Source organism: Coregonus clupeaformis, chromosome 37 (assembly GCF_020615455.1).
Source record: "Coregonus clupeaformis isolate EN_2021a chromosome 37, ASM2061545v1, whole genome shotgun sequence".
Taxonomy (NCBI): domain Eukaryota; kingdom Metazoa; phylum Chordata; class Actinopteri; order Salmoniformes; family Salmonidae; genus Coregonus; species Coregonus clupeaformis.
Genome location: NC_059228.1, coordinates 29,285,873 through 29,311,547, shown reverse-complemented (window position 1 = coordinate 29,311,547; position 25,675 = coordinate 29,285,873). Strand labels below are relative to the sequence as shown.

Sequence of the window (25,675 nt, the reverse complement as noted above, 5' to 3'; positions counted from 1 at the left end):
GTCAGGTAGGATGCAATCCAAGAGTGAGCCGCGCCGGAGATGCCCAACTCGGAGAGGGTGGAGAGGAGGATCTGATGGTTCACAGTATCAAAGGCAGCAGACAGGTCTAGAAGGACAAGAGCAGAGGAGAGAGAGTTAGCTTTAGCAGTGCGGACAGCCTCCGTGACACAGAGAAGAGCAGTCTCAGTTGAATGACCAGTCTTGAAACCTGACTGGTTTGGATCAAGAAGGTCATTCTGAGAGAGATAGCAAGAGAGTTGGCTAAAGACGGCACGCTCAAGAGTTTTGGAGAGAAAAGAAAGAAGGGATACTGGTCTGTAGTTGTTGACATCAGAGGGATTGAGTGTTGTTTTTTTGAGAAGGGGTGCAACTCTCACTCTCTTGAAGACGGAAGGGACATAGCCAGCGGTCAGGGATGAGTTGATGAGCGAGGTGAGGTAAGGGAGAAGGTCACCGGAGATGGTCTGGAGAAGAGAGGAGGGGATAGGGTCAAGCGGGCAGGTTGTTGAGCGGCCGGCTGTCACAAGTCGCAAGATTTCATCTGGAGAGAGAGGGGAGAAAGAAGTCAAAGCATAGGGTAGGGCAGTGTGAGCAGGACCAGCAGTGTCATTTGACTTAACAAACGAGGATCGGATGTCGTCAACCTTCTTTTCAAAATGGTTGACGAAGTCATCCACAGAGAGGGAGGAGGGGGGGAGGGGGGAGGGGGAGGAGGATTCAACAGGGAGGAGAAGGTGGGAAAGAGCTTCCTAGGGTTAGAGGCAGATGCTTGGAATTTAGAGTGGTAGAAAGTGGCTTTAGCAGCAGAAACAGATGAAGAAAATGTAGAGAGGAGGGAGTGAAAAGATGCCAGGTCCGCAGGGAGTCTAGTTTTCCTAAATTTCCGCTCGGCTGCCCGGAGCCCTGTTCTGTGAGCTCGCAATGAGTCGTCAAGCCACGGAGCAGGAGGGGAGGACCGAGCCGGCCGGGAGGATAGGGGACATAGAGAGTCAAATGATGCAGAAAGGGAGGAGAGGAGGGTTGAGGAGGCAGAATCAGGAGATTGGAGGGAGAAGGATTGAGCAGAGGGAAGAGATGATAGGATGGAAGAGGAGAGAGTAGTGGGAGAGAGAGAGCGAAGGTTGCGACGGCGCATTACCATCTGAGTAGGGGCAGAGTGAGTAGTGTTGGAGGAGAGCGAGAGAGAAAAGGATACAAAGTAGTGGTCAGAGACATGGAGGGGAGTTGCAGTGAGATCTAGTAAAGATGAGGTCAAGCGTATTGCCTGCCTTGTGAGTAGGGGGGGACGGTGAGAGGGTGAGGTCAAAAGAGGAGAGGAGTGGAAAGAAGGAGGCAGAGAGAAATGAGTCAAAGGTAGACGTAGGGAGGTTAAAGTCACCCAGGACTGTGAGGGGTGAGCCATCCTCAGGAAAGGAACTTATCAAGGCAATCACATCACATCAAAAGCCAAATGTCATTGACAGAAAAAAAACTTGAATTGTTGCATCTCGTTGTGTTGTTGTCCTCCGGTGGCTAGCTAGCTAGCTAAAATTGGCCCTTTCCTAAATTAGCCATGGATGGAGATAGGGATTTGGACTTGTGGTTTTACTTAATTCTCCGTACTGGCCAATGATTATAACAGTGATTCTGATCCAACCATAAATTCATACATTGTGCCTCTGGCCTGAGAGGATGGAAGTTCAATATGTAACTAGTAGGCTAATGTTAACTAGCTGGCTAATCGTTGCCCATGAAAGGAAGTTAGGCTAACAAGCAAGCATTTTAGCCTGGTAGCCTAGGACAACAAAAACGAAAAGCATGTACTGTATGACAGAGTCATAGATTGTTTCGGCAACATGAAAGACAGGAGGATGGCATTGGCATTTCTCTACAAGTAGGGTGAGTCAACATGTTTTTCTACTTATGCACCCACACACACACACATACACACACACACAGAAATCCATACCAATAGACAGCCACATGATATTTAGCTTAAATTAAATTGTTTTGGGAATCTTTTAGTTGACTGTATTAGACACCTATTAGCATAGGTGATTTGATGATGTTGAAATGGTGCTGGAATAGTGGAAGCAGCTCCTGTTTTCTTTGCGATTTGCGGTAACTTTCCGATGTTCGTTTATTAGTCCGAAAATGTCGGAAACATTAACTTGATTGACCATGCTGTAGGTCATGTAACTGTTTGTTACATGCAATATGCTTTGTGGACTCCACTGGACAGATGTTGCTCTCTGGTTTGTGATGAAACAAAGGTGTGTCCAATTTGTAAGTCGCTCTGGATAAGAGCGTCTGCTAAATGACATAAATGTAAATGTAAATCTGTGGTTGAATTTATTCTGCCACTGTGACTTTTTATTGTCTCTGCCTTAGGCCTATAAATCACAGTGGCAAGGCATATGAACTAACAGGTTATAGAGCAAACAATGTAATTATCACAACACAGGTTGTAATATGACATTATTTTCCTGTCTTGGCTCCCCCAGGGATTTTACCCACGCACCGCCACTGCTGTACAAGCCAATACGTATCCCATGCACAGTGTATTAGAGTGTATTGCATTGGGGGCTATGGAGGGGGCAGATTGAAATGCCAGCATCAGGCAGTGCAACACAGTCCCCCTCCAAAACTAATAATCCTATTTGGTTAGCAGAGACCCTACTGAGAATTTCCCACCCCAAAATACTCAGTAGGGTCTCTACTAACCAAATATGATTCGTTTTTCGAGGGGGACTGTGTTGCATGGCCTGCTGCTGGCTTTTCACATTATGCACTATGCAAAGCTGCAAAAAATATACATTTTGTATCATACGCATAGCGTTTTACCGCAGACTTTTATTTTGAAGGCAAAATTCTAAAACCGGAAGTCTTAGTATGGATAGGATCCAGCTAGTGTTGCTGCCGTAACGCTAATTCTTTCCTGGGGTTCAAGCTCCTCATCTGATTGGGCGAACGTTTTACGTAGTTGTGCGTAATGACGGAGTTCACAAAAGTGTACGTTAGGCGACAATACGCGCCGAGCTCAGGGGTGTATTAACTAGGAACCAAACGGAAGCAAACGGAACAAAACGGAGAGATACTTACCTGAATTTGTCCAATAGGAACTCTCGTTTTCGTTGCAAAACGGAACGTTTAGCAACTGTTTTGACTAATGATTACACCCCATGGAAATTGTAGCCAAATTATTGGCTCTTTCAAAGTCACCTACCAGTTTTACGCAGTGAATCATGCCTCGCAAATAATAATGCCAAATACAGAGCATATTTAATCTTTCCACAAGAACATCTGCTTGCCTAAACAACACTTCTTTAAACAGTGTACAGGCTAGGCTCCAACACCATTTATGCGTAAAGAACATAATATTGCGCATGGATTCAGGCATAGCCTACAGACCGACAGAACACTCTTAAATCGTAATAAATGCATAGGCCTAAAAGTAGGTGTTGCATTGCATTTCTAAGAGAACCTGTGTTCGTACCCATACATGACGTACCCATACAGGACAGCAGATGGCAGCACCTTTACATTTGAATCTGCAAAAGACACTAGAAAGGAAGAATCTCTTGCGCAGTGCTAGCTCAATGGTGCAGTGCAAGTAAGCCATTAAATGATACAATGATGCAATGCAACCTGGTTACATTGTATCACTGCTTTAACAGTCAAGGCAGTGTCAAAGAAAGTATCTGAACCGCAAGGGGATTATGTTGCACTGTTTATTATTTCCAATAACACAATGTGTATTTTTTTCACATAGGAGACACAACAAACATTTATTTCAACATTAGTTTCTATTAGAGTCTAGAGTAGACAATGTATCTAGCCTATTGGATCGGCTGCCAGATTTCATTCTGGGTTGTTTCCTACTGTTCAGTGTTCACATTTCAATACTGTAGCTAAGGCTACTGATATACATTGATTCTTGAAGAATATAACTTATAAATGCATCATGATGCATCATGATTAGGCAAAATCTTCTCTGCACACCAAGTGGCGTGGCAGCCTTTCGCTGAAAAAACAGACTCAGGGTTAGGCCTATATGCTTTAATTGGGGCCACTGGTTAATTGGAGCCATTGCAAAGCATGGTTACTGTTTTTAGGCTATTTTCCACATCAGTGTTATGAGACCTGTGTATATTTCCGTAGCCTACGCGATGCTATCTTACACTATATAGCTAAGGAAAATGTATTTTTATTTTTATTTTATTTATTTACTTATTTTTATTTTTTTTGGGGGGGGTGGATCAGCTTAATATTGCAGATAGATTGTATCTTCTATCAATGTAATTGTCTGCATCACTTCCAATCCCCCATGTTTTTTATATACTCCCCTTTATTACTTTTCAACCCCGCCATCCTTTCCCTACTTGGAGTAAATTAGTGAACAACAATGCCCAGGCCTCTAAGGAAAATGTTTGTGTCATGCAGTTATGGCGGGACGTAAATGGTAAATCTCCAGACCCGTCTGTCGCCCTGCATGACATTTCTTCCATTGTGTACGGGAAGTTGCTAGACATGAGCCACTTGTGGTCAGAGTAGAGGCATATATGATTGAAGTCAGAACTTTTTCTACCATTTAGCGTCATCATCACTTCAATTTAACCTCCCGCCCCCTCAGCGCAGTCTCTGGTAATCCGTCACGGAGGTGGTGTCACCATCTCTGCATCAACTTTGTTATCAGACGTTGTCATTTTACTCTTAGGTGCAACGGACTTTTCTCTTCTTATGTGTACATCTATTTGTGTGAAGATGAATAGCTTGAAGGCGTTTAAGGAGCCATTCGGTAAGTCTGCACTTTTATTTAAAATGTTTAAATTCTATAGATATGTCGTTTATGGCCCTCTTGTATGTTATCTATAGGCTACTTATTGGTTATGGCATGTTTGTGTCCACATCTTCCCGCTGGGCAAAACTGGTTGAATCAACGTTGTTTGCACGTCATTTCAAAACAAACAATTCAATGTGGAAAACTGATTGAATTTGTAAAAAGACATCAACATAGTTTTTCACCCAACATTTAACCTAAATCCAATGACATGGTGACATTTTTGTTGATTTCACGTTGAATTCATGTTAGTTGACAACGCAACCAAATGTAAATCAAAAATAGGCGTTGAACTGACGTCTGTGCCCAGTGGGTTGTTTGCTTTTTGAACAACCTACTAATTTACGAACGGATAGTCCCACTGTAATATTGGAATGTCCTTTTGTTTTATTTATTTTTAAATGTAGGCTTTCAGAACCTTTTTATGAATAAATATTTCCAAATCTTAGTTGTAAGAATGTATTGACATAACAGAGAACTTGCATTTTATTGGTTCCATTTCAATGTGCTCTTCTCACAAGTGGCATTTCCCCAAACATAAAAATCCCCTCCCAGTATCGATAACAATAAGGGACTTGCACCTTACTCTGTCATTGGTACCATTTAAGATGAGGGAGGCAGATTATTTTTTTTAATGAGCATGGCCTTATTTCTATTACAGCATATTGGATGGCTGTCATTCATATTCTATTCACCCAGATCAATGTAGCATCGATAGGTTTAGGCTACTACATGACACTTGAATTTTCCCTGTACCCATAATGAGGTTGCTACAACATAGCCTATGAATGAAAGTTTACAACATAGAGAATATTTAGTAATCAAGGTAACAGACAGTGACACATTCAATACCGCCTTGCACACTCTTGCCTGCATCTAGCTGATCTAGGGAGTAATCATTAGTCCAACAGTTGCAAATGTGAATTTCTATTGGATAAATTCAGGTATTTTTCTCCACGTTCCGTTTGCTTCCGTTTAAGAAACGTTTTTGAACAGAATCGGCGGAATGAATACACCCCTGATCACACGCAAACAGAGTTCACTTTCATAGCAGCCACAAAAGAGCAACTATCTACGCGCTCTCCTCCTCTCACCTTTTTCCTTCACTTGTGGACTTCAGTGCACAACACATCAGCTGTCTGTGACCAGACAAAACAAACTTTCCAAGCCAAACCTTCATATCATGACCGCTATAACCGCTACACACAACCTACGTTGTTGTCACGTCATAGTCAACATAGCTACTAGAACAAATGCATTAGTAAACCCGCTAGCTACAATCATGTAGTACAGTTAGAAATCAGTTTAGCAGTGGGCCCAATGTGGCAATACCAAAAGCTTGCCTTGACCTGGAATAGTTCCAGTGTTGGATATCCATATCCAGCTAGCTAACATAGCATCCCTCTCTGTTTGAGCCGGGTGTTTGAGTAGGCTAAACTAGGTAGCTGCATTCTCTAGCAAAGTGAAAGTGAAAGTAAGAAAAAATACAACCAAATATAGCTAGCTCTCTCTCTCACTTCCCCTTAATTTTGGAATAAATTAATTTGTTCAAAACTGTTCAACTATTGTCTTTCTGTCTCTTTGAGTCAAATACTCACCACATGTTATGCACTGCAGTGCTAGCTAGCTGTAGCTTATGCTTTCAGTACTAGATTCATTCTCTGAACATTTGATTGGGTGGACAACATGTCAGTTCATGCTGCAAGAGCTCTGATAGGTTGGAGGACGTCCTCCGGAAGTTGTCATAATTACTGTTTAAGTCTATGGAAGGGGGTGAGAACCATGAGCCTCCTAGGTTTTGTATTGAAGTCAATGTACCTAGTGGAGGACGGAAACTAGCTGTCCTCCAGCTACACCATGGTGCTACCCTACAGAGTGCTGTTGAGGCTACTGTAGACCTTCATTGCAAAACAGTGTTTTAATCAATGAATATATTTAGTATAGTTTTATCTAAAAATGATAATTTTGTTAATGTTTCACTATTTGTTTTTTTTATGAAATTCACTGAGGAGGATGGCCCTCTCCTTCCACCTCTGAGGAGCCTCCACTGCTCTCACTGGATGTATGAGATGTGTGGGAGTGGGAAAATATAACGTTTTGTCAGTGATAAAAGTGAGTAGGCTATGCCTAGGCTATGCCAAACTGTCCAATGTAAGTGCTAACTAGATTAAACATAACAGTTTTATGCTATCTCAAATCTGAGGCATTGGAACATTGGCCACCCTGAGGAATCAAACCTAAATGGCAAGCTAGGCTACTGTGTTTTTGAAATGTCAATGTTGTAAAGAATATAACCCCACATTTTATGTTTGGTTTTCACTGTGAATCAATAATATTTCCAAATATAAATGGCTGTTTTGGTGTGGGTAGGTATAAAAATATGAGCTGTCCCCTTGAGCTCATGCATATGAATGACATTTACTCAGTGATCTGTTTGGACAGATACCTGTTGGGTCTTGAGGATGCATTTTTGCTTGAATGAGCAGAACAAAAATACCCCACTGTTGCACAATGCTCTGATTTTTTTATAAAAATGACTGTGCTTTTTTAATGCTGAAACATTGTCCTCATCAGCATGTCTTGAAGAACAAGATCTCTGTTCTTTATTACTATTGCGTTGTCCATTTTCATATAGCAGCCGAGGCCTTTACAGCAGCCGAGGCCTTTACAGCAGCCGAGGCCTTTACAGCAGCCGAGGCCTTTACAGCAGCCGAGGCCTTTACTGCAGCCGAGGCCTTTACAGCAGCCGAGGCCTTTACAGCAGCCGAGGCCTTTACAGCAGCCGAGGCCTTTACAGCAGCCGAGGCCTTTACAGCAGCCGAGGCCTTTACAGCAGCCGAGGCCTTTACAGCAGCCGAGGCCTTTACAGCAGCCGAGGCCTTTACAGCAGCCGAGGCCTTTACAGCAGCCGAGGGCTTTAGGCCAGCAAAGAACGCCTCCTCTCACACAACAAAATCACATAACTTATTTTTCCTGCTAAGCATGGTGGAACTTGAGTTTTCCAGCACACACATGCACACAACCCTCAATCATCCACCGTGCATAGACGAGGCAACAAGGCATTTGTCCATCTTTGCGTTAGATATAAAAACTGCATGGATTGAGTTAGGTATCAGCACGTAAGCACGCCATTCATCTCAAGCCATGTGTGGGGAAAAAAGTGTGCCTTTGTCGCTGCAGAGCAAATGCACCGTTAGATGGTCTGATTAAATGTTTCGAAACTCGACTTATCTTAAAGGCATGGGTGGTCAAAAAGGAGAAAATCTAGGTTCATCTCTGTGGAATCATGGCCTTGAGGGATCTAACGTTATTATGATGTGGTTTATATTTCATCTCTTGAACTTCTTCCAGAGCGAGTAGGTACATGTCTCTGCATTCCCTGAGCAGCAGAAACAATACTGAGCTGAGCTGGGTTTCTGCTAATAGTTGATGAGTAGGGGATGTGGGGCTGATGTGTCTCAGCATTGCATGCTCTAGTAAGGAGCAAGGTAGAATGAGTATGCATTACCAAAGGATCTGTACATAAATCTGTGCAACCACAGACCTAGAATGAGACTCTATTTCTATGTGTGCAACAGCAATTACATGGTTATTACAGTGACACTGCAATAAAACATCACTGTAACTGTTCTGCTGTTATTGATCTTACTGAGAGCTTGGCATATGGAGAGGTAACTGGCAGGTCCTCTCTTGTCTCACTGTCATCATCATGTAGGAAACAACATAAAGAGTGGAGAAAATACTGCAATATGCCAATATACAGAAAATACTGCAAGATGTACTATTTTCACACTTGGCACAGACGTCAATTCAACGTCTATTCCACGTTGGTTCAGTGTCATTTCATTCAACGTTAATTCAACCAGTGTGTGCCCAGTGGGTTGTTTGTAGCCTCCACAGAAATTATCAGAGTTTCTGGACTGTGATTTATGCCTAGAATATGTTAAAATAATATTCTTCAATCAAAACTCATGAGGGTGTGTTAGTATTTATTTGAATATGGTATGATTGCGATGTAAACCTTCTGACAGTTTTCCTCCCCATAAAAAAGTGACATCTTGAAAAAATGTCCCTTCTTGTTGGTGATATGTTCAATCAATGACAGACTGACAGGCCCCTTGTGCGAGTCACCTTACAACTCCATTAAAATAACATTTGCTGTGGTAAAATTGGATATGGTGCATCAGTGTGTGAGTGTTTGTGTGTGTGTGTGTATGTTTGCTCACGTCACCAATGTGAGAAAACCCTGCATATTTTGATATCTTGTTTGAGGAAGTGAGTTCACCTACATGTTGTCGTTTTGAGATCTTTGCCAATGTAGTTTCAACTGTGTCACTAAGTTCATGAATGTAACCTATAGGAAATGGTCTTTGATTCACTTTAATGTGTTTGCAAACCCAAGGTTCCCATCTAAGCTGAAGTGAGTGTCAGCTTCATGGAGTGTAACCTAAGAAAGGTCAGAGCAGCTCTTTATTTGGAGCCCTCAGGTCTCATACAATAGCCTCACAGTGATGCAGACTGATAGAGGCATGCATGGCCTTGTAGAGGTACAGGTAAGTGCCAGAATAATGTAAAGATGAGCAAATGAGGGATACAAAGTAAATTGGAAGCAGGTGCTTCCACACAGGTGTGGTTCCTGAGTTAATTAAGCAATTAACATCCCATCATGCTTAGGGTCATGTATAAAAATGCTGAGCAGGCCATTATTTTAGCCATTATTTTTGCTACCATGGCTATGCCCCCAAAGGATGACAATGCCCCCATCCACAGGGCATGAGTGGTCACTGAATGGTTTGATGAGCATGAAAATGATGTAAACCATATACCATGGCCGTCTCAGTCACCAGATCTCAACCCAACTGAACACTTATGGGAGATTCTGGAGCGGCGCCTGACACAGCGTTTTCCACCACCATCAACAAAACACCAAATAATGGAATTTCTCGTGGAAGAATGGTGTCGCATCCCTCCAATAGAGTTCCAGACACTTGTAGAATCTATGCCAAGGTGCATTGAAGCTGTTCTGGCTCGTGGTGGCCCAATGCCCTATTAAGACACTTTATGTTGGTGTTTCCTTTATTTTGTCAGTTAGCTGTATGTTTTAGAGCTGAAGAGAGGGCTTTGTACATCTGCAACTCATCAATGTTTGTCCATGTCCACTATATCAGGACCCAGGACAATCAATAATTTCAGATTTAATGTATCCTCTTCATGCTGATATTTGCTTTGTTGAAAAACTGCATTCCATCACTTCCATCAGCCATCATTATATATAACATCTGCAATATATTCCTTTGTGCATTGTTCTCTTCATGTAATCTCTCTGTTACACCTGTCTTGTCTCGACAGATAGAATAATCTCTGAACCAGTGGAGGACACAGATACTAGTAGCTTCATGGCAGAAATGGTACGGCTGTCTAATATCATCAGAAACAAACTAGTGTAAAGAAATGTACATTCTGAATTTAATTGAATGTACACATTGTTTTTCTTATTTCAAAAGAATAGAACAAAATTAGTTCTAACTCTTTGGTCTGAGTAGACAGAGAAAAGCCATGTTTTCAGAAAATAGCCATGTAAAGTAATTGAACCATAGTTGAGTACATTATGCTGGGAATTCTTACGCCCAGGGACTAATATAGAAACGGGTTGCAACAAGCCACTTTTCGCTATCCAACACAGAGTATAATGTTTCTCCACAGTTTACAGGCATTTTAATTGCTATATCTCTGTTTTCAAATATTTATATCAGTATAAAGATCAGAATCCATCAGTGTCCTTTTGTAGCAAAGCTGAACATGTGTGTTTGTGTCTCTTAGTCCTTGAAGTCCAACTATCCAGTCCAAGTCACAGAACATCAAGGTAGGTGCTCTAAGCTAAGTACATATGTTCACACAACTGATGTGCCTTTCTGGGGACTCTGATGAGAAAGTACAACATTCACCTACACCGTCGATCTGTCCTTTCCAGATACAGTGACACTGCAGCTGAGGTCCATGCCACCTGGCTACCTAACACCTCTCTCAGACAGAATAAGACAGGTGGGTGATGGGCTCACTTACACTGGGCTAAAGTGTAGTTTCTTTGTGTTAGTTTCATATTAACGTGAAAATGTGGTGATGAGTCTTGACAGGATGCTCCTGTACACTGTAGCTTACTAAATATAACTCCAAACCTCGAAGTCAGCATCTTAAAATGTCATACCCTGACTATCTTTAATGTTTGAGCCTTTGTAAGGGAAACTAGTGGTTGGTGTCAAAACCACAATACCGTTTTGATGGGTGAGAATGATCACTTGTTTCCGAATAGGAAAAGGGTTGTGAGTTGGTTTAAAAAGGTTGTGTTATTTTAATAGTATCAATTAGAATATTGTAAGGTAGCCTCCCGAGTGGCGCAGTGGTCTAAGGCACTGATCAGTGCTAGAGGCGTCACTACAGATCCGGGTTCGATCCCGGGCTGTGTCGCAGCCGGCCGTGACCGGGAGACCCATGAGGTGGCGCACAATTGGCCCAGCGTCGTCCGGATTAGGGGAAGGTTTGGCCGTTTGGGATGTCCTTGTCCCATCGTGCTCTAGCGACTCCTTGCGGCGGCCGGGCGCATGCACCCTGACTTTGGTCGCCAGCTGTACGGTGTTTGCTCCGACACATTGGTGCCGGCTGGCTTCCGGGTTAAGCGAGCAGTGTGTCAAGAAGCTTGGCGGGGTCGTGTTTTGGAGGACGCATGGCTCTCGACCTTCGCCTCTCCCGAGTCCGCACGGGAGTTGCAGCGATGGGACAAGACTGTAACTACCAATTGGGGAGAAAAAGGGCTAAAAAGTAAAAAATATTGTAAGGTATTCTGAATCATAACGGTAGTTAATTCACCTCTATAATTAGAACGTAATGTTTTGTTTTACCCAACCTCGTACAGCCAGTGGAAGATGGTGTAGAGTGCATTTGCACAGGCTCCATCTCACCAGGTAATTTTCATTTTCATTTTATCATGATATATACTATACCTCTGACCAACATTTCTAAGCACGTTTTAGATAGATTATAGCAACACATCTTTCTAGACAGATGCATTACAGTTACATACAGTACATGTACCTAAAATAGTAGTCTAATCATTTGTGCACTGTATATTTCCAAGGCTGTTGGTAATTCCATTCTCCCTTGCCCCAATCCCTACCCCTTAGACTTCCCCAAGGAGCTGCAGTTCTTGAACAACCCATGTGAGAAGTGCTGCTGCTCAGCTCCACCTCCAAAGATCAGTGACCTGATGGATGACAACGACTTGCTTGATTTACTGCGTCATAAACTGGACCCAAATCATTGCACTGTCAAGAACTGGAAGAACTTTGCGAGCCGTTGGGGTATGAGCTATGATGAGCTGACTCTGCTGGAGCACCGGACCCAGGGCTCAATGTGCCACAGCCCCACACAAGAGTTCCTGCTGCGCAACAACCACAAGACCGTCACTGAGCTCACCGAACTTTGCCGGGTCTACCAGCGCATTGATGTGCTGCGGCTTCTGCAACGCTGGATGGAGAACGACTGGCCCTCACGCTGGCAAAATGCTCATTAACCACATATCCCCAATCCCACAAATGATACATATTACTTTTTACATTTTGCTATCCACTTTATTGAATTAGCAATGACATCAGGGACTAGGACCATTTGTTATCAGAAGCCTATTTATTTAACAACCAGTGGTTCCCGGATTTTAGATGAGTTGGTGTGCAAAAGACAACTGGATCACGTTATGACTCCTGTGGAGTTGAGGACTAAATGGGACTGGTTGTCATTTTGTACTTGTTACCAATACTGTAGTTCTGATTATCTCAACCAGCACATTATTTTATTTTTCCAAAGGTTCCTCAACCACAGAATTGTTGTGTGTTCAAGTGTTGGTGTTCCCACAAAAATGACCAGGCGGCTAGAACATAAAAAGTGGAACTGTATTAAACAACATAGCACGTAAAGAAGGTGAGGTGGGAAAAAGAGAAGGAGATTAAAAGGGTGAATTGTTAATCAATTTTTACTTTTTAGAACAGTGACCATGTGACAATCAATGTAGTAGATATCATATGTCAAAGGTGACAGTGTTGCGTTTTGGTCTTTATAGTCTCATAAAAATAGGAATAATCTCCAAATAATGTATTGTTTTTATTCATAGTTAATGAGTCTTGATTATTTTGGGATAGTTTGAAGCTGAGGTTGTTTTTTCAATTGAGATATTTCACTACAGTTTGAATCCTAATTAGGAATTTGCCCTTACGCTTTAACCTGAATGTGGTTCCAATTCCTCTCCCCACCCCGACTTGAAGCAAATAAAAGCTAGATGTTTTCCATATTCTTGCTAATCTTATTAAGTTTCCCTGAATAACACGTTTCAAAAGTAATCATATCCTCATATCAGTTACTTAAATAGTATTTTAATTGACAAGATTAAAGGGATACTGTGAGATTCTGGCATCAGATGAACTCTTGGATACAATTTTAATGTATCTGCGTGCAGTATGAAGTAAGTTAGCGGTAGTTTCGCGAGCCAATGCTAACTAGTGTTAGCGCAATGACTGGAAGTCTACAGGTACGGTAGCATTGAAAATACAGTGACGAAAAAGGTTTCCTGTGGAAGTCTTCCATGAAAGTTTGAGCTTTCTGTGTGTGTGATGATTATATCAACTTGGTTTATTTGTTTTAATTTCATTGATGAATATCCAATCATACAGGAAATCATATAGACAAATTGATATAGTAGTTTATTGGAGAAAAATATAACGAATGAATAGTATAATTACATTTCACTGTTCAACAGTTGTTTTAGCTTAAAATGTGAAGATGACAGATTCCATAAAGATTATGTCTCCTTTAAGGGTGAAACATGTCTGAATTGTGACAGATACAATACTGAGGCATTTGTAAAAATAAGTAAACTTCCAAGTGAACAGCATTTGGGAAACATTACCATAATTTAAATACATTTGAGTACACATAGAGCTAATGAGCACATTTTCCTTCATTTTGCTGTCAACTGTTTAAATATAGATGTAGCATATGGATTAATACAAACAGACATCAGAGATTCTACATACAAATAATTACGTTTCTGTTTTGTTTGTACATAGAGACAAACCACATCCTTAAAATGGAGTCAACTCAAGAACAAATGGAATGATACTTTAGATTGATGTATTTACAAAATAGTTACACTTGGGATAAACCAACATGAATAAGGTTCACATGGCTGGAAACTATCAATAATCTGCATCGGGTTCTTTGATATTCAGACCAAGCATATTGGAGAGGCTTATTGATATGATATCGTTTCCCTCCGATGAGTCCACTACAGGGTATTCCAGGCCTACCCCAGATTTAGGTTTCGTAACTTTGAAAGTCCCTCTTTTTAGCAAAGTGGAACTGTCTGCGTCTGAGGTGGACCTGACATTAAGGCTAGGGGCACGGAGCTCACCTTTCACTTCTGGTAGGGAGACATTAGCTGTGGGTGTTTTTGCTTTAAATCTCTTCAACCGCTCCATGATGTTAATAAGTCCTGAAGGTGATGTCACCTTCTGTCCTTCATTCACTTTAGGCAAACTGACCTCTGTGCCAGCTGTTTCAAGGCCTCCGTCAAGCTTTTGTGTGTCAATCGCCTCACCAAGGGCCTTGGCAGCATCTTGGAATGCACTCTCAATCTTGTTGGTCTGTGGCAGTCTGTGAAAGGTAAACATTGGTACCTCTACCTGATCACTCTTTGATTCATTCCTACTCTGTTCTTCCTCATCGTCCATGTCAGAATCTTTACCTTTTGAGCCAGATGATTTAAAGCTTGGCGACTTGAATGGCCATTTGAACGTACTTTTGTGAGTGTCTCCCTCTTCCTCAACATCTACTTTGAGGTCAGCTTCTGGTAAATTTACATCCAAATCTGGCATGTCAGCACTGGCCTCAATGCCAGGAGCAGAGAGACTCAGTTCAGGTGTACTAATCTCTCCCTCAACTTTGGGGAATAAAACTTCCACATCAGGTATATTTACATCTGCACTAGCATTATATTCTGTTCCCTTTCTTCTAGGTCCTGAGAGACCAAACTTTGGCATCTTATAATGAGGCAGTTTTCCAGAGGGAGCCGCAATGTCAACATCTGGAGCTTTCAACTCAACCTCAGGGCCTTTAATGTCTGGGACACTTACTTCAATTCCTGGGGTAGAGAGACTTAGATCAGGACCATTCAACTCAACCTCAGGGCCAGAGTAGTCCGTTTTTGGTAAACTTAGATTTACATCTGGAGCACTAATATAACTTTTAACATTAGGATCAGATAGATTGAGGTATGCTTGAGGTACAGCTAAATCTACCTTTGGGGTTTCAAGCCGAGTCTCAACTCTGGGAACTGAAATATTAATGTCAGGTGTATCAATGTCACGTTTTGGTCCCTTCAGTTTAGAACCTGAAAGGCCAAATGTGGGGAGTTTAAAATGAGGCAATTTGAATTTGCCTGAAGGGGCATCAATGTCTACATCTGGAGCTTTTAGATCTACTGCAGGTCCTTTGAGGTCAGGTTTGGGTACATTGATTCTTATCTCTGGTACATTCACTTCACCCTCAAGTTTGGGGGCAGAACGGTTGGGCTCTAGTGCTTTCAGGTCTAGACCAGGACCTTGGAGATCTACTTCTGGTAAATTCACATCAGCCTTAGGAGCGGAGATGGCAAAATTTGGTGTCTTCAGATCAGCATCAACATTAAGGTCAACAGAAGCATTAAGATCAACATCTGGGGCTTGGAGATCTACATCTAGTCCTTCAAGGACCACTTTACTTTTGGGGTCAGAAAGGTCCAGGTCTGGTGTTTTCAGCTCTACTACAGAGGCTTGGAGGTCAGCTGTCGGTAAACTGACATCCACATCAGGAACAGAGACATCCAATTTTGGGGCCTTTAGCTCAGCATCAAGGTTTGGTCCTTTAACTCTTGGTCCTGTTAAACTGGATTTGGGGAGTTTGAATTTGGGCAACTTGAAGGTTCCAGATGGGGCATCATGGTCAACTTCTGGGGCTTTAAGATCCACCGCTGGACCTTTAATGCCAGCTTCAGGCAAACTGGTACTCAAACCTGGAGCAGCCATAGATCCCTTGATTTTGGGGGCAGAAAGGTCTGGTGTTTTCAGCTCTACTACAGGGGCTTGGCAGTCAGCTGTTGGCAAACTGACATCCACATCAGGAACAGAGACATCCAATTTTGGGGCCTTTAGCTCAGCATCAAGGTTTGGTCCTTTAACTCTTGGTCCTGTTAAACTGGATTTGGGGAGTTTGAATTTGGGCAACTTGAAGGTTCCAGATGGGGCATCATGGTCAACTTCTGGGGCTTTAAGATCCACCGCTGGACCTTTAATGCCAGCTTCAGGCAAACTGGTACTCAAACCTGGAGCAGCCATAGATCCCTTGATTTTGGGGGCAGAAAGGTCTGGTGTTTTCAGCTCTACTACAGGGGCTTGGCAGTCAGCTGTTGGCAAACTGACATCCACATCAGGAACAGAGACATCCAATTTTGGGGCCTTTAGCTCAGCATCAAGGTTTGGTCCTTTAACTCTTGGTCCTGTTAAACTGAATTTTGGGGGGTTGTATTTTGGTAACTTCAATGTTCCAGAGGGAGCATCATGGTCAACTTTAGGCAAACTGATATTCAAATCTGGAACAGTAAAGTCTTCCTCAATTGCTGGTGCTGAGAGGTTGAGATCTGTTGTTTTCAAGTCGAGACGAGGCCCTTTCAGATCTGCTTCAGGTAAATTAACATCAACATCTAATTCTGGGGTCTTAAGATCAGCATCTACATCAAGTTCCGGTCCTTTTACTTTTCTTATTTTTGGCCATTTTAGTTTCGGCAACTTGAATTTTCCAGAGGGAGCATCAAGGTCTAAATCTACATCTGGTCCTTTGAGGTCAGCTTCAGGCAAACTGACATTGATATCTGGAACAGCGATGTCTCCTTCAATTGCTGGTGCTGAGAGGTTGAGATCAGGGCCTTGGAGATCTGCTTCTGGTAAATTCACATCAACCTCCGGAGCTGAGAGGTCCAAATCTGCTTTCTTCAGATCAGCATCAATATCAAGGTTTGGTCCCTTCACCTTATGTCCAGACCAGTTAATTTTGGGCATTTTTAAAGTTCGAAATCTATGCTTTCCAGTGGGTGCCTCAACGTTGACTTCTGGTGCCTGAAGATCTACATCTGGAACATCAATATCTGCTGTAATTGCTGGTGCGGAGAGGTTAAGATCAAGGCCTTGGAGATCTGCTCCTGGTAAATTCACATCAACCACGGGAGCTGGTCGGTCCAAATCTGCTCTCTTCAGATCAGCATCAAGCTTTGGTCCCTTCACCTTATGTCCAGTCCAGTTAATTGTGGGCATTTTTAAAGTTGGAAATCTATGCTTACCAGAGGGTGTCTTAATGTCGACCTCTGGTGCCTGAAGATCTACATCTGGACCTTTCAAATCAGCTGTGGGCTTCTTTAGGTTGAACCACTTGACTTTTCCAGAGGGTGCATCAATGTCAACATCTACCACTGGGCCTTCAAGGTCAGCTTTGGGTAAATTAAGATCTACATCTGGTGCATGTATTTCTCCATCAATATTTGGAGTGGAGAGATTGAAGTCTTTGGGACCCTTAGCCTTGGGTCCAGAGAGATGAAACTTGGGCTTTTTTAGAGTAAGCAATTTCAATTTCCCTGAAGGGGGCTCAATGTCCACTTCTGATGCGTTCAGGTCTACTTCAGGGCCTTTGATATCATTTGGCAAATTGGTGTGCAAATCAGGCATGTTAAGCCCTGCCTCAACTTCAGGGACAGAGAGACTGAGGTCAGGTGCTTTCAGATCTGCATCAACATCAATGTCTGGAGCTTTTATATTTGGTCCAGAGAGCCTGAAATTTGGCTTTTTGAGTTTTGGGAACTTAAGTTTCCCAGTGGGAGAATGAATGTCAACATCAGGGACTTTTACATCTACCTCAGGGCTACTGAGGTCTGCTTTGGGTAAATTCAATTCTAAATCTGGGTTGCTCATCTCAGCCTCAATTTTTGGGACAGAAAGATCAACAGTTGGTGTCTCCAGATCTGCCTTAAAATCCACACCAGGGGGGTTGACTTTGGGCCCATGAAGACCAAATTTGTGTTTCTTTAAATGAGGCCATTTGAATTTACTTGAGGGAGCCTCAATGTCGATATCTGGAGCTTGCAGATCTACCTCAGCTTTTGGTAAACTCAGGTCTACATCTGGTGCGCTTATCTCTCCATCAATGTTGGGAGTGGAGAGATTGTCAGGTGCAGACAGGTCAGCATCTATGTCCACTTCAGGTCCCTTCACTTTTGGTCCAGATAATCTGAACTTGGGCTTTGTGAGAGTAAGCCATTTGAATTTGCCTGATGGAGCCTCAATGTCAACATCTGGAGCTTTCAAGTCAGCATTTGGCCCATTCAAATCTACATCTGGGCATTTGATTTCCACATCAGGGGCTGAGAGGGTCAGGTCTCGTGTCTCTAGCTCTCCACTGAGACCAGGGCCTTCTAAATCTGCTGATACATTCACGTCTCCCTTTGGCGCTTTGGCTTTTATGTGTGGTGGTTTGAAGTGAGGCATTTTGAATTTTGGATGCTTGTACTTCAATCCACTCGTCTTAACCGCTGGTTTCTCCAAGTCAAGTGAAGCATCTGAAGTGCTGAGCTCTGGTGTTGATAGACTGACTTTAGGGCCTCTGAGGGTGCCCTCCTGATCTGCTCCTTTCATTACAGGCCCAGACATTCCAATGGTGGGCATTGGAAACTTTGCACCTCCATCAGTTCCAGGTGTGTCCAAGGTCACATTGGGCAATTTCCCATTCAAAGTGGGACCATTGATTTCATTATTCAACCTGCCTTCTGCATTTAATTGTCCACTGAGGCCAACAACCTCAATAGATGGTGCCTCAACTGCTCGCTGCATTCTGCTGTAGGTATCTTTGAGCATCTGTTGACAATCAAATAGCAATTAAGTGGTAGTCAATGGACAAATACTAAGTAATGATCCATAATACATTATTGATATAATTGTTCAGAAATGAAAAGGCACCTTGAGCATAGTGTAATGACTGCTGGCATAAATCATGAAGTAAATTTGATTCTGATACTTACATCCCCGGGACTTTTGAGACCACCGTCCAATGAGCCGAGACTGGCGCTGGCTTTCAGACCAGGCTTTGTCACAAAACTCATGTTGTCTTCGTAAGGCTCCATGATCTTGAGTATTTCCATCAGGTCATCTTTACTGAGGTGGTTAAGATGTATGGTGGCAGCAACAATCTCATCGCCTAAAACAGTAGAAAAAAAATGGAGGCTTGAAAGAATATCTCTGTCGTTTTCTTATATGTACAACTAAAAATACAAAGTACATATGCTTTACATTTTATAATTAGGAACGTTTTTTAGTAGAAATTAACTGGTATGTGACATTTTACCTTCTTTCAAGCCACTCTTATGAGTGACACTAGGGTCTGTGATTCCAGTGATGACAACTCCTCCTCTGTCTGAATCCTCCAGGACCAAGCTTTCGGAGTAACGTCTTTGCCGACTTTTCCCATTCTAGTAAGAGGTCAACAGTCAAATACAATTAAATCAAATCAATTGTAGTCACTATCATGAAGTTTAAGCATCAACTGTTTGTAACAGTTACTTTAGCATGTGAGCAGTATTCAAAGACTCTGGGAAGACAACATCTGTATGGTTTTAGGATCTGATTTCTTAGACTGTGAATACACCCCAGGATAGATAGCTTGTTTTTAGGAGAACACACTTCCTCAAGGCTTCTGTTCTTTAAAGGGGAAATCTGCAGTTCAAACACTGTTTTCGTAAGAAGTTGAGGGGTGAGGCTGGAGAAATGTAACCACTCTCATTTACATTTACGTCATTTAGCAGACGCTCTTATCCAGAGCGACTTACAGTTAGTGCATACATTGCATATTTTTTTTATTTTTATACTGGCCCCCCGTGGGAATCGAACCCACAACCCTGGCGTCTACCAACTGAGCTACCTCCCTGCCGGCCATTCCCTCCCCTACCCTGGACGACGCTGGGCCAATTGTGCGCCGCCCCATTGGTCTCCCGGTTGCGGCCGGCTACAGCAGAGCCTGGATTCGAACCAGGATCTCTAGTGGCACAGCTAGCACTGCGATGCAGTGCCTTAGACCACTGCGCCACTCGGGAGGCTCAGTGGCCTAAGGGAGACTCTCAAATTCATAGACAGAGCTATGGATGCAAGGACTGAGCAACCATGATATAAAAAGTATAGTTTTAATCATGTTTTGAGGCTAGTGTTGGTTTACAATTCCATTGTTTACTAACAATGGAGCAACATAAGATTATATATTTTGGGTTCTGATGGTATGACACTGGAACTAAGCTCATTAAGCTTTTATAAGTTAGATTCTTCATTAATCAATGGGTATAATTAATTTAAAAGTCCTAAAATGGATGTACCAATCACAGATTGCCTCTTTAATGGGAAGCATGAAAGGTTATGAAATGTCAGGAAATTGTATAAATAAAGTATTTCACTCACCATGATTTCTGAAGTATATTTACAGCAGCATATCAAGAAAGATGTCCACTATAACCTGTAAAAACAACAACAAAAAAGAAGTGAGGTGCAGTTAATAATATGGTTTAAGAAGCAGAACTCTATAAAAAATAAAACAATCTTACAGGGTTGTATCTTGCACTACAATAAAATGGACATTGAAACATCTTCAAGGACAATTTTCCCTTATTTTGTGACAGCCAAATGAAAAATCAATTTCAACCTAATATAATACTGTTTTTATTGTAGGGTACCGTTCTACAATGAAAATGTGGAAATAATTGCTGTTACTACACCAAACAAAAATATAAATGCAACATGCAACAGTTTCAACGATTTTGAGTTACAATTTATATAAGGAAATCAGTCAATTGAAATAAATTCATTAGGCCCTAATCTATGGATTTCACATGACTGGGAATACAGATATGCATCTGTTGGTCACAGATACCTTTAAAAAAAGGTAGGGGCGTGGATCAGAAAACCAGTTAGTATCTGGTGTGACCACCATTTGCCTCATGCAGCGCAACACATCTCCTTCGCATAGAGTTGATCAGGCTGTTGATTGTAGCCTGTGGAATGTTGTTCCTCTCCTCTTCAATGGCTGTGCGAAGTTGCTGGATGTTGGTGGGAACTGGACACGTTGATCCAGTGCATCCCAAACATGCTCAATGTCTGGTGAGTATGCAGGCCATGGAAGAACTGGGACATTTTCAGCTTCCAGGAATTGTGTACAGATCCTTGCGACATGGAGTCGTGCATTATCATGCTGAAACATGAGGTGATGGCGGCGGATATATGGCACGACAATGAGCATCAGGATCTCGTCACGGTGTCTCTGTGCATTCAAAGTGCCATTGATAAAATGCAATTGTCTTCATTGTCCATAGCTTATGCCTGCCCATACCATAACCCCACCACCACCAAATGGCACTCTGTTCACAATGTTGACATCAGCAAACCGCTCGCCCACACGTCTGCCATCTGCCTGGGAGTGTTGAAACCAGGATTCATCCGTGAAGAGCACATTTCTCCAGCATGCCAGTGGTCATCAAAGGTGAGCATTTGCCCACTGAAGACGGTTACGACACCAAACTGCAGTCAGGTCAAGACCCTGGTGAGGACGACGAGCACGCAGATTAGCTTCCCAGAGAAGTTTTCTGACAGTTTGTGCAGAAATTATTCGGTTGTGCAAACCCACAGTTTTATCAGCTGTCCGGGTGGCTGGTCTCAGACGATCCCGCAGGTGAAGAAGCCGGATGTGGAGGTCCTGGGCTGGCGTGGTTACACGTGGTCTGCGATTGTGAGGCCGGTTGGACATACTGCCAAATTCTCTAAAACGATGTTGGAGGCAGCTTATCGTAGAGAAATTAACATTCAATTCTCTGGCAACAGCTCTGGTGGACATTCCTGCAGTCAGCATGCCAATTGCCCGCTCCCTCAAAACTTGAGATATCTATGCACATTTTAGTGGCCTTTTATTTTAGTTTTGTTCAGTATAATTACAAAACTTTCTCACATTATAAAAATATATATATGTGTTGATATAACCGGTAAATGTTTTGAGAGGTGTAGCTAGCAGAAAACCACATCCTCTCCCAGCCCAGCGGGTGAAACATCCACGCATGCACATGTGCACGCACACACACAAACGCATACCACTTGTTTGAAGTAAAAACTACTTTTTATGCACATGACAAACTTTAGTACAGAGTTAATGTATCTCTCTGCTCAGACTTACACCTGAACAGTCTTTCCTAGACTTTTGCTATGTCTCAAGACGCCCTAACCCCCCTCATACAAAATGATAAACAATTCATCACACAAAATATGTGTTATAGCCTAGGAATGCCACTCATTTCAATAAAAGGGGAGGACGACTATCATTCTAAACAAAACTACATATTACATTCTTACTACATTCTCGCATCAATACTAGAGTTATCATATCATAACACGCAACAACCAACCAAAATAGTAATTGGACTATACTATACACTGACTACACAAAACATTAACACCTGCTCTTACCATGACAGACTCGATATTAGGAAGGTGTTCTTAATGTTTCGTACACTCAGTGTATGTTTCTTAAAAAGGTACTATCATCACTATTGTTTATAATGACAATCATTCTTAATATCCACACTAAATCTTGTCAAAGCTCTCTGCCTTCAATTTACTGCTGCCTGATTGACAGACAGAGTGACAGCGACACCTAACCACAGCCTCACACCTCAGGAATCCCAGGCATGGCCAGGATGCTCAGGGGAATGTATCGCAAACCAGTTGGTTGAGATGCATGCTAGCTTACATGCTATACCTACTACCACAGCCGCATACTGCCACACCCACTACTTTCAATGAATGTCAATGCGTCACCTACACTGAGGGGTCGGGTGGGCAGCATGTCAGAAAGAAGAAATGGTGTAAGTGGAATTATGAGTGTCATGATATTGGCTTCAAAACATTACATTATTACACGACCACAAATGCATTCTGTGAAAATGCAAAACATGAAGCCACATACTTTTGGTTACAACTTTTACCGGTCTCTCTGTTTCATGAAAAGGAAAAAAGTTGTTTCAATCTCTGAGGATAAATATTAGAAGTAAAAGAAGATTGAAGCAAGTCAATAGTTGTGGGTTTATTATTGTGGCTTCATTTAAAGGCAAGTAAAAATACCAAATGAATGGCTTGGCTTGATATGTAATTCCTGTTAGATGTACAGTACATCACAGCAAGCAACATTCCATATGTAAAGGGAGTTCTATGAGACAATGATTGAAATACTGTATACCATTTCATAATTTTATGGTGGCTTCATTCTCATCTGACCACTATGAAGAATGTAATGCAACAGCAACACCTCAGAGATATCAAGTAACAATGGTACTATAAAAGACACTATGCACCTGTTTCCGGGACACAGATTAAGCCTAGTCCTGGTCTAAAATTCTCCATTGAGATTCTCCAGTTGAGTATGCTTTTTAGACCAGGACTAGGCTTAATCTGTGTCCCGGAAACAGGTGCATAGTGTCTTTTATAGTACCATTGTTACTTGATATCTCTGAGGTGTTGCTGTTGCATTACATTCTTCAGTGGTCAGATGAGAATGAAGCCACCATAACATTATGAAATGGTATACAGTATTTCAATCATTGTCTCATAGAACTCCCTTTAAATATGGAATGTGTTGCTTGCTGTGATGTACATCTAACAGGAATTATATGTTTGATGAATAGTACCCCACTAGCAAAATCCACTTCACCAATCATTGATCAATCTACAGTTCTGGGCAAGGTATTTTGACAAACTATCTTTCAGGGTGACACCAAGTGCCAAGTTCATTAACAATCAGCCAACAACAATAACCCATGTGCCGAAATATGACCCTACATCCACCCACAAATGTCGATATCACACAAATCAAGTCGTAGGGTCACACAAATCAAATTATTTACTACCTTCACCCGCTCATTTACATTTAGGTCAAGGCAATTTCATGAGGGACAATTTAATCTGTTCAGCAAGACATTTAAAATATAAAACTAGAAGAATTTCATAAAATTGCAGAAACTATAAATCCATTACTAGCTTCAACACAGCATAATTAACACTGTTAGGCCTCTGTACTCTACATACAAGAGCACTAAACTGATTGAAGTTCCCATTGTACCATCAGCACAAATGACAATGTTAAATATCTCATTCTAATTGCATCAAAAGCCTTATAAAGCTAATCTTTGTATGCTGGGGCTCGCTGGGCTCGGATTAGGGCATAGGATAGGAAGGACTTACCTTGTGATGTCTTAGAGATGTGTCCTCCAAAAGCCCAGGCAATGTTGTCTCCTCTGTACCTCAGCTGTTCTGTCAACTTAAGAGGATCGGTCAGTTAAATGCCTTCTCGGACCACCACCTGAGCTGGAAAACAGGTTAGGCAACACCAGACTCAATGCCACCCCAACCCCCACCCCTTTCACAGGGAGAGGGACATGTCATGCACATTTGCAGGGCTGGTGACAGCCGAAACTTGCCAAGAGAGTGAGAGGTGACGAATAAGCGAAGTACACACCACTCCTCCTTAACAGGCTGAACCAGGTTTTTCAAAGAGAAACAAGAAACAGAAGCCTGCAATAGTTGCAAAACATGCACCTACACTCAACGAATGAATGCGCTCATTAATTCGCTTACACACATAGCTCTGGAGAGATTAATGGAATCAAAAGATTCTGACCATCAGCCATTCGTCAGTATTTGCCATCTCCTACTGTATCCAACTGACCTGTGTAATGAAGGGGGACTGAGGTGTTCTTGTTTTTAAAGGTTTGAGTTTTTAAAAGTTGCTTATTATCTTCAATGTAATGAAAACTTTTTGTATTTGAGTTATTTCAACTTTGGGGGTTTGTGTGTCCATATAGTTGGTACATGGCAGGCATCTTACCTTATCCTCTACCCATCAACCCCTACACTACATCATCATACTGTAGACTTACTTTACTTACCGATTCCACTTCGTCCCAAGTGGGACATAAGGCCATAGACTATGAAATCACAGTTTTGATGCTCAGTATACCAACATGGAAACAATTACTGAGTTATGCTTACTATGTGTACCATACCAAAACCAGGCATAGCACAGTGAGTCATTGCCCTACCCACTCTGTCGATTAATACAATGTTTGAACAGTGCATCATAAGAGTAGTGCTCAGCTCCAGGAAAACAGTTGTGATCTACAGTGGTAGGTGCAATAAAAAGTGCCTCTGAACTCAAAGTTTAATTTCCTGATTGGCTGTTGGCAAGTGAACGTGATATCTCAGGATGAGAGCTGTTGGTCAAGTTACAAAAACATACTTGCAGTGAAGACATCGAAAAGACACACAGTGGTGAACAATTTATACATGGGTAACACGCAGATCGATACTTTCCGGAATATTTTCATTCAACAGAGACAATCAACATAACATCTGTCAATAGAATGATTTATAGTCAGAATGAAAACTCTGTAGCTCAGCTGGTAGAGCACGGCGCTTGTAACGCCAAGGTAGTGGGTTCGATCCCCGGGACCACCCATATACAAAAATGTATGCACGCATGACTGTAAGTCGCTTTGAATAAACGCGTCTGCTAAATGGCATATTATTATTATAAAACATTTGCAGATCTGAAGGGACCGGATAGGTGTCACGGTGTCAGTGTAATGCGGTAGACGAAGTCAGGCGCAGGACACAGAACTAAATGAAAACGTAACTTTACTGAACACGTAAAGAA

General features: G+C 42.1%; 2 protein-coding genes across 2 annotated transcripts; one reads left to right on the top strand and one right to left on the bottom strand.

Annotated features, from left to right (window-relative positions):
• The first annotated feature begins 4,591 nt into the window (after window positions 1-4,591).
• edaradd (EDAR-associated death domain) lies at window positions 4,592-13,146 on the top strand. The gene is made up of 6 exons (XM_041866706.2): window positions 4,592-4,777; window positions 10,169-10,227; window positions 10,640-10,682; window positions 10,791-10,861; window positions 11,730-11,778; window positions 11,998-13,146. Exons 1-6 carry the CDS (start codon window positions 4,720-4,722, stop codon window positions 12,384-12,386), a joined length of 669 nt encoding a protein of 222 aa, XP_041722640.1. The 5' UTR covers window positions 4,592-4,719; the 3' UTR covers window positions 12,387-13,146.
• Window positions 13,147-13,545: 399 nt separating this feature from the next.
• On the bottom strand, window positions 13,546-24,269 carry LOC121553540 (neuroblast differentiation-associated protein AHNAK). Its single transcript, XM_041866724.2, has 5 exons — window positions 24,205-24,269; window positions 20,386-20,440; window positions 19,286-19,409; window positions 18,963-19,138; window positions 13,546-18,798 (listed from the first exon to the last, which is right to left on the bottom strand). The coding sequence occupies exons 2-5, from the start codon at window positions 20,386-20,388 to the stop codon at window positions 14,062-14,064; spliced, it is 5,040 nt and encodes a 1,679-aa protein (XP_041722658.2). The 5' UTR covers window positions 20,389-20,440; window positions 24,205-24,269; the 3' UTR covers window positions 13,546-14,061.
• Window positions 24,270-25,675: the final 1,406 nt, after the last annotated feature.

Bases quoted from the DNA above. Each gene is read 5' to 3' on its own strand.
- edaradd (XM_041866706.2), top strand. From the start codon at position 4,720: ATGTGTACATCTATTTGTGTGAAGATGAATAGCTTGAAGGCGTTTAAG. The intron at 10,228-10,639 runs GTACGGCTGTCT...TGTGTCTCTTAG, and splicing joins GTAGCTTCATGGCAGAAATG to TCCTTGAAGTCCAACTATCC. The intron at 10,862-11,729 runs GTGGGTGATGGG...AACCTCGTACAG, and splicing joins TCTCAGACAGAATAAGACAG to CCAGTGGAAGATGGTGTAGA.
- LOC121553540 (XM_041866724.2), bottom strand. The intron at 19,139-19,285 runs GTAAAATGTCAC...CTACTGTTTTAG, and splicing joins TAAGAGTGGCTTGAAAGAAG to GCGATGAGATTGTTGCTGCC. The intron at 18,799-18,962 runs GTAAGTATCAGA...GATTGTCAACAG, and splicing joins GTCTCAAAAGTCCCGGGGAT to ATGCTCAAAGATACCTACAG.